Source organism: Sprattus sprattus (assembly GCF_963457725.1).
Source record: "Sprattus sprattus genome assembly, chromosome: 1".
Lineage (NCBI taxonomy): Eukaryota > Metazoa > Chordata > Actinopteri > Clupeiformes > Clupeidae > Sprattus > Sprattus sprattus.
Genome location: NC_137920.1, coordinates 69,219,597 through 69,229,058, shown reverse-complemented (window position 1 = coordinate 69,229,058; position 9,462 = coordinate 69,219,597). Strand labels below are relative to the sequence as shown.

At 39.5% G+C, this 9,462-nt stretch overlaps 1 protein-coding gene across 1 annotated transcript; it reads right to left on the bottom strand.

Annotated features, from left to right (window-relative positions):
* Positions 1 to 3,018: 3,018 nt before the first annotated feature.
* On the bottom strand, positions 3,019 to 7,213 carry camlg (calcium modulating ligand; the record flags this gene model as incomplete). The annotated part of the gene is made up of 4 exons (XM_080851217.1): positions 3,019 to 4,360; positions 5,216 to 5,281; positions 5,996 to 6,447; positions 7,045 to 7,213. 4 exons carry the CDS (start codon positions 7,211 to 7,213, stop codon positions 4,160 to 4,162), a joined length of 888 nt encoding a protein of 295 aa, XP_080707343.1. The 3' UTR covers positions 3,019 to 4,159.
* Between the last annotated feature and the right edge of the window lie 2,249 nt (positions 7,214 to 9,462).

The following is a 9,462-nucleotide window of genomic DNA, read 5'->3' as shown; positions in this document are numbered from 1 at the left end:
TTTGTGAAATAGTGCAGATCTCTTGTGTCCTAAAAGTTAAGTTGAGCTGTGTTGTATCGTGGTTTTTGCACCGTTAAAAGGGTTATCAGAGTGAGTTTTGACCACTTCAGTCTTGTGTTGTGACATGCAGTAGTAGTTTGTTTTATTCTTTGTTGAATGAAACACATTTGCTTTGAAGTTGTTTTAAAATGACAAAACGTTAACCAAAAAAACAACTTTATTAAAAACTCTTTGGGTCTTCAGACTCAAACAAAATGTAAGTCTTAATGACAAAATGTGTTTGTTTCCTGAAATAAAGCCAAACTATTGGTTATGTGATTTCTTTGTATTTATTCACTCATTTTATGTTTCATTGCCTGAACCAAAAGAACATTGCACCTATTCTGTAATTGGAGTGATTTCCAGTGCCAAACTAACCACTCTAAAATTGGGGCCTTTCACTGCCAGCCTCTCTGTCAACGTCTGATCATACAAACCCTCCACATTGTTTAAGGAGTAATGTTTTAAGTAAATAGGCTTCCAAGTTCATGTATTTCAGGCAACATTTCACATGACCTATTGGCCATTTATATTTCCCTGCAACCATAAGGATATGTAGTGTGAACAAAGCGGAAAGCTTTGTACTAGTGTAACAAATAAACTGCCTCTTCATAAATGCTGGTATCAGTGATTACTAAATTGTTTGTTACATTCAATGCAGTAACATTTTGTGTTGATCTGTTTTGTATATTGTCATTTTAATAATTTAACATAACAGGTGAAATTGTGATAACACCACAGCAGTTGGCCTCATCATATCTTAAGCCATGTGATTACGTGGATGATAACGCTTCGCCTTAAAAAAAAAAAAGGCTTGACTCCTACCACCTGTTGGATGAGCAATACATATCATCTACCGAGGCGCAGGGCAGCGATTCTCTAACAGCATGGACCCACTGCCATTCTGGCAGACAAAACACATTCTCAACACATTCTCTGCTAAAATATGTATCAGTTAATGTTCAAAATGACTTGATTCTCTCCATCCATTGTGTGCAATGCATCTTATTGAGATCAATAGGAAGAACTCACCTACTTTGTCCCTTTGAAGAACATCTTCTGTCTTTGATTGATCTCTTGTTGTGGAGAGAAGGCAATCAAGACTCTTTTCATTAGTGGTTCCTCTGTGGTGGAATGACCTTCCTAGTGCTATTCAATCAAAATGACCGCCATGGTAGCCTACATTAAAAAGACAACACAAAGCATTTAACCCTATAGAATCTGAGGCCTGTCAGGCTTTGAGGTAGTTTGACATGACATCTAAAATCATCGATCTCAGAGTGTTACATATGTTGTTACTTATCACAAACTCAGCAAAAATAATCTGAGAGCAGTAAGAATGTCATTATAGTTATTGTGAGGATCTAAGATATTGTTAAAAAAAAAATAAGGAACAAGACACTGTGTTTGTGGGCAAGTTACTGAGATCTGAACATTGTAGACACAAATGTTAACCACAAAGAGATAATTAAAGCATTCATCAGTTTTATGTAGTTTAGTAGTGCTTACCAAACATCTATACATTTGGAGTGACACTTCTTCTTTTGAAAGTCAGTGGCCTATATCATGCATATAGATGAGATTAGGGTTATGGCTTGATTATACTTCACACGTCAGAGAGTACGCTATGGTCCAGGTGATGTACTTAACTATGCTACAAGAGCACCAACAGCGCCACTGTGTAATCAAAAGCGATCTAGAAAGTATTACCTGTCCACGGTGTCCGCAACTGTCTGTGAGTGCGTCCACAAGTAAGGGATAATGTACAGAACACAGGTCATTGTCGGGAAAATAAGCCCCGACAGGGCGAACAGCACCCCGACTGGGAAGTTCCCACTGCCCACTGTCAAAGGTGATGGCCCAACAGTCTGGAATGTCATGGTGGACACGTCTGCCCCAAGTCAGTGTGAATTGTAAGAAAAGAGGGAATAAAGGTCTTATTACAGTTTGTTGAAAATGCTTTTGTTGAAATCCAAACATGTCAAATTATTATAAGTAGAAGATGCAATGACATTGCAATACTGGTATACAACTATATGAATAGAATATTAATGAACAAAATGAGCAGCTGGTCACATTATGACATTATGGTTCTACTGTATGTCTAGTAATGCTCAAGGATTGGCCAAAGCAGTGGACCTAAGCAGAGCTTGAAACCAGTCAGCTTCAGCTCAAGGCCTTGTAACAGCAGGGCTCCCAAAACGGCAGGTATTCCCCTTTCTGTGAAGCCCGAACACTGAGGCCTTCCAGCAGACTGAGTTACCTCAGTTCATTTGATACATTTTCAGCTAGTGTTTGATTTAAAAATCTTCTGTACTCATATTTCTTTATTGCCAAGCATGATGTACTGGAGTAGTTGAAGTGCATTTGCTTTACATGACGAGCCATGGTGAGTGAGGTCATGAACATGCCTCATCTGATCGTCCTCATGAAAAATGCTCACAAATATCTATTACCTTTTATTATGCATTTTGCCTAGATCACAGCAATGATAAATAACACAAGCCTTTTCAGACAACATGTTTGCATTCCCAGCAGCCTTTTCTTGACAGAACTCCAGTTGTACACTTTACTCACTTTCTGTAACAGGCAGTTTATGGTGCCACAATAATAAGTCAGAGAACAGTTTTGTTTTACACTTACACAACATTTTGCTAAATGTAAACTTGTCTGAGCAATCTTCAACTACATAGCATGTACTTGTCTTGCCATCTTCTTAAGATGTTCCCTGCAGGGCAGGGATTGTAAAGCAGAGTATCTACGTCATAATAGTACAAAGTCCCAAACCATGGGAAACAATGGGAGACAAGGAAAAACACACATTTTAGTAACAGCAAAACAATGCTTTGTTTCTGACCAACTGCTTCTCACCAATTACCATGGTCGCTTCTACATTCCTGTGGTAGCTATAAGGAGCAATAGATGTCCTGTATGTCCTCTCTGCCTTGCCCCTCAAACATAAATGTATCCCACTAATTCTGCAACGCTGCCTCCAGACACAAGGAGGCACTAGCACGATGGACTCCGTGCACAAAACAAAAAACAGTCTATGTTGTTTAGGTGACATTTTACTATCAATTTACTGAAGCGAGTTTATATCAACTGAAAAATAATGATGCCCAGTTTAAAAACATCTTACAGTGACAATTGCTTAAAGCATATTGTTGCCATGAGACTTGGGAATTCAAATCATTTTGAAATGTAGGTATTTATTTGCAGAATCCACCACCATCCAAAGCAGCAATATTGATAATTTAACCTTGTTTTTATATTGAAGTTAAATATGAACCATAAATAAAAATCAGTATCACTTTACAACACACATAAATTATGGCATAAACCTCAAATCAATTAAGAAAACATACACAAGTAAGCCATACTCGCAAAATTTGTTTCCATGAAATCAAATAATTTAATATAGGCCATGACTGAATTAGACACTGACAGAGCATGCGATTGGTAGGGTATGCATGATGAGAGATTAGATAGACACAGTCATACAGTCAGGGACATTCCAAATCCCCACAGCCACCCTGCTCAGCACAAATACATTACAATCCAAAGACACTGAAGTTCTAGTAGAGCGCGCAAGACAGATGGAGAGAGAGGTCACACAGCCCTGAAGTGAAACTATCCAATCTATTCGACTGAATTCTTATGAGATGGTCATTACACATTCAGAAAGGATCACGCAATGTTACAGAAAAAACACAAGCCACATCCAACTAGAGCTTGATACATGAGTATGTGAGAGAAGAAGCATAGTTCACATTGAAATATACCCAACAACCTGAAAATAAAATTGTTGAGGCTTAGTGACCTTTATTTTAATTCTCCAACTGAAATCTTAGAGTTCAGCATCACTCCGGACAGTGATATTTTGTGTCCATGTCTCCAGTGACAGCAGTTCACTGAAAAGACAGGAAGTATTAGAGAGACAGGGGCCAGGGCAGAGTAGGGGACATCCAGGGCAGGCCTCAACCGACAGCACTGACCACACACACACACACACACACACACACACACGCGCGCGCGCGCACGCACACACACACACACGCACGCACGCACACACACACGCACACACACACACACACGCACACACTCACACACTCACAGAGGCCTAAGATCCCTCGGGCAGCTCTGAGCCAAACAGGACCAAGAGCTCATGACTGAGGATGAAGGTGAAGAAATAGACACAAAGGTCTGCGAACACATCTCCCATCCTCCTGTACGTGTCCATGGATTGGTTGATGACTTCAGCCGGAATGCCAGAGAGCAGGAGGGCCGCAGTCAGAACGGTAGTCTTGGGCTTGGTCTCCACCTGCAGGAGTGGGCCGTAAACATTGAAAAGCACTTTAAGAGAAAGTGTACCATTTCTGAGCTGTAAAACTAAATTGAATGACTGAACTGTGGTGAAACGCATCAATGCTGCTGTTACCTCCAGCAAGGAGGTTATGCGATCGGGTCCGTTAATTTATTTATTTATTTGTCCGTCTGTCTGTGGACAAGATTTCTCAGAAACTACTGGGCGGATCTTTCTGAAATTTTCACAAGAGGTGGATCTTGGTCCTGGGACATCCCCATTACATTTTGGGATGATCCGGATCTTTGTTTTCACACCTAAAGTGACATTTCTCGAAAACCAATGACCGGATTTTATTGAAATTTACAATGAATGTAGACTTTGGGCTATTGTTCAGATGAACGTTTTAGATCTTGCTTTACTATCAACGTCAACCCTTGCTGGAGGTCAGAAATCTCGGATTGCTCTTGTTAGTATTGAGGTGTTCCAATTTTTGTAAAAGTCTGCATTTTATGGGTTGAAATGGCTCAACACACCATCTGTTAAAAATCCTCCTAAACCTTGCAAAGCAGATGCTGACATACAGTCAACCGTTTCTCTACTTCACTACGTCATGATATTTTAACACTCTCAGTCTAGTAACCCCTAATTCTAACTAAACCTGTTAAACCTAACTAATTGACTTGTAACGGTCTTGTTGGAGTGTTGTAACTATTGACTTTTTAATTGTCTTGTTGGAGTGTTGAAACTAATTGTCTTTTTAATTGTCTTGTTGGAGTGTTGTAACTAATTGTCTTTTTAATTGTCTTGTTGGAGTGTTGTAACTAATTGTCTTGTTGGAGTGTTTTCTAACTAATTGGTAGATTTTCTCACCTTTGGAAAATATTTGTGCAACCCCATGTAGGCCAGCTCCAGAGTAAGGAATGGTGCGAATATGGACTGAAAAGAAGAGTTCAGAGTGGTCATCAGACACAACATATAACCAGCACAATATTAAAAAGAGCACAGCTTGAGCTGATGGAAAGGCATTAACATGTCACTCCTAGTACCCAATCATATTTTAAATCATTGTGCAATAAGAGATTGCATATGACAAACACTAGAGCAATGGTGAACTCACCAAGATGTGGACAGTTTGGGACATAACCATTAAATCAGATTACAAATGGAACCAAGGTGTCTAGCAAGTCCATGTAATTGAAAAAGACATTTGGACCTACACTAGCCAAAGAACATATCCACCATTGTACTGGCAAATTCTATAAGGGCACTGGATAATAACTTGGAAGAACCTGGCAGTTATCATCACAGCAGAGCAGCTCTTGCTAACACTTTGTCCCACTCCTAAGTGTGGTCAGCATGTTACACCACACATCAGTGAATGCAACATCTGCTCTCAACTGACAAGGCCAGTGCCAACAGCTGCATTGACATGAATCACTATGTTCTGAACTAGTAGAATTCAGCACTTAAATAGTTGTGAATAGCTAGTGGATGGCAGGAAAGGCTTCAGAATGGTCTGTGTACAAGTAATACAAAAAAGTTTTAAAAAATTAATTCATATATCCAAAGTGTCCATGTTTTTCAGCACTGACGAATCAAAATTTGGGATAATGAACTGAAAATAAAATTAACAGCAATAAATAAACTCACCAAGTATTTGCAAGCAAAGACTCTGACAAACACAGCCAGGATAACACTCCCGACAAGTCGGAATAGCCGGAAGGAGTCCAGCTCCTCTGTCTCTGAGCTACTCTCCTGGGAAGCCTTTTCGTTGGCAAGCTGACCCCTGAGCTTCATAGCGTCGTCAAAGCGAGACAGGTACTTTTGCAGACCCTTGGCAGGGGGTTGGGATTGCTCGTCTGCAGCCAGCTCCCCCCGCGGTCTCTGTCTGACAACCCCAACCAGGTCATCCTCCAGGTAACCGCTGCTGTTCAAGTTATCGCTGGTGACGGGCAGGGGAGAGCCTCTCCGCTCTGGGGTGTGGCTGGGGTCAGACAGGAATGGAGAGAGGATTTTAGTGGCAACAACAGGGGAGGACCAGGAGGACTCACTTCTGTCCAAGTCCAAGTGGAACCGTGGCTCCACCACACGTTTGGGGGATTCTAAATCAGAAAAAAGGGGAAAATGGCAAAGTCAGCAGTTCCTAGATAGTCAATAGATCTTAGTAGTCATTTGTCTCAATACAATTCATTTTTGTTTTAATGCATGCATCCACTTGGCAATAATCAAATTGTTCCAATAAAGTAGCTTAATTTATTAATACAATGAGTGGAACATACTGGTAATACATTATCTGAATTGTTTTGACTTCCTTATTACAAGCCCTGAAATAGAGAGGTTATGCAGCAGCCAAAGCACTCAGTCAATGAATGGCCTGAATTTGAGGTGTAACGTTAATCTATATGTAGCCTGTAGCCTTCAGTTGGTTTGCATCATACATTGGAAAATAACTGTTTTTATATCTGATTTGAATAGTGAGTAGACATTATTCTACACGTGGAAACAGCTGCATGGTTGGCTCGATCTAAAACCTTCGAAATCCCCAAATGAGCTAATGCTGGCTAACGTCAATGCTTAATGACAAGGGATAGCATGCGCAGCTAGCCACCACAACTAGGTTGGGCCGCGCAACGCTCAACTATCGCTCTAAAAGACGGCCAAAGCCTAAGTTAAGCGTAAGACTAAGCGTTTTAACTTACGACTGTTTCCTTCGTCGGTTTTACTATACCCTACTATTCTGTTAATCCTGTCTTCGGAATTCTTCAGCAATTTTCGTCTCCTGATTTCAGCTCTTCTTTGTGCAGCAGACAGACTCGGGTTACTTTTCTCCTCAGAATTGCCAGCACTATTTTCCTCAGTCGACTCCATTCAAACACAATGTTTCTAATCGGAATTAAATGTTTTTCTACGACTATGAAATGAGCTAGTGTTTATCGTTTCGAGATAAACAATATCTCTCAGCCGAAGAATGAGCGAGCAAAATCGTACACAGACAGTAAAATCCTACCAAGATCGTTGTATGAAATGGGCGCATGCTGATGACATCATGAAATATTCTCCACCCCTCTTCTTGACAGTACACAAGTAAAGTAAGTGAAATTATAAACTGTCCTCTCACTTTTAATATTTATCAACATGGGATGTCTGTCATACAGAGAACAAAACATGCGTGGCATATTTTGCTCAGACAAATTAGGAAATAGCACAAATTGTGGTGTATCTTATTCATTACACTAGTCCTCCACGACATTGGGATATGAACTAACTATATGGCAGAACCCAATCTAATAGATTTAACATCTATCAATTTGCTGCTCATATAGTATATATCTGACCGATAGTTACGGCCAAACGTTTTAATAAGATGGATAACAATTATTTCACTGATTGGACACTGGGTGGCCTTACTGACCATTTCAGGACATTCTGAATGCAGATTCCTGATGGCCAGTCCTTTCACAATCTCCGTCTAGCCCAATTCTATTTCTTCACGCATTCAGATCGCTCCACTCCACAACAGTATTGCTAATAACAGTCTCACAACTTGCTACAGTTTTATAGGGAACTCTGATTTAATTTCCAAATAATTTCTTTAACACATTTGCAAATCTAGTGGCCAGCAAGTTACAAATAATGTTCTTCAATCCGGTTGTTCACTGATGTTATATAAATTCAGTTTCTTAAAAGAAACAAAACAACTTTGGAGTCTGGTATAAAAAGTACAAAAAAGAAAGCTCAGTTCTGCTGAGGTATTGCTGAGCTTCATCATCTCCAAGACAGAAAGCATTATTAAAAATACATGGGAAAAACAGAATGTTTTATTTAGAGATGTTCAATCAAAAGTTTCGGTTGATTTTGATTATTACACTTATAAACAAACAAGGAGGTATAGTCCAATCTTCGCCGTCATTCATAACTTACTCATTCAGCATGAAGAATGACAAACGCATAACATGAAATTCAACACAGAAGAGCTTAACACTACATGTGGGTTATTTGTCACAGTCTGAGTCTTTTCTGTGATAGTCATATTGTTTAATTAAAACTTGAGACACTTCGAAAGATAAAACTTAAGAAGCCATTTTCGAAGAACAAAATGTGTATGCAGAGATGGCATTTATCAAAAGAGAAGTGAATTAAATAGAATACTCCTTCATTCATGACAGAACCACTACTAGATATAAAAGGCCCAACCTGTTTATTTTTATCATAAATTCAGCTTAATGTCATACTAAAATCCATCTTCATCATTATAATGTACTTTTTATTATACAAGTTTTTAATAAAGCATAATTAAAGATCAAAATGGCTTTGTTACGTCTGTTAAAGAAATTTCCCATATCCTATTATATTAAAACATTTCATATACATAATGTCTGCATTTAAACAGAAGCCTAAAAAAACTGAGTTCCCATACAAGGCAAATACAGATTTAATTAGACTGGGATTCTCATAATTTAACAAAAAAGAAGGAAATAAAATAAGAACATGAAAAGTTGAAATTTTCACAGAGTGACTGCCATAAACCACAAGGTGAATACGGCCTTCGACTTGATCGAAGTACTCACAGCAAGAGTTTACAACAGGATATAGACCCCCCCTTTAACCACCATCTGCCATCTTTCTTTGTCATAGCAAGCCTGCGGATTTGTTCGACTGACAATAGCAGTGACCGAAAAAAAGAGAGTATTTATGCCATTCTGTCATACCATAGAGCATTACTTTATTACTGACTGTGCACCTTAGTAGACATCTAGACTGAGCTAGGAGCACACATGCTCAAAAGACTTTAGTGTGATACATACTTTACTTTATTATTAGCAAGTACAACTGTGCTTCATCAGCTGAATGTCCTCACAATGTCTGTCCCGAAAAGGTCAAACACTTGATTTTCCAGAACTAGGAAATCAACAATCTGCCTTCCATCATTGCCTTTGTTGAATAAGAAGTTTGATTTGAATGAAAGCAGCCAGTGGGTCTGTCGCCAAAGGAACAGATGAGAGAATCACACAGGGACAACGGTGTTGTCCTTCAGAAGGTAGCGACGGGCTCGGAGTCTGCACGTCAGTTATACGGACACATTCTCATTCCCCACCCCAACCCACCCCCACCCTGTC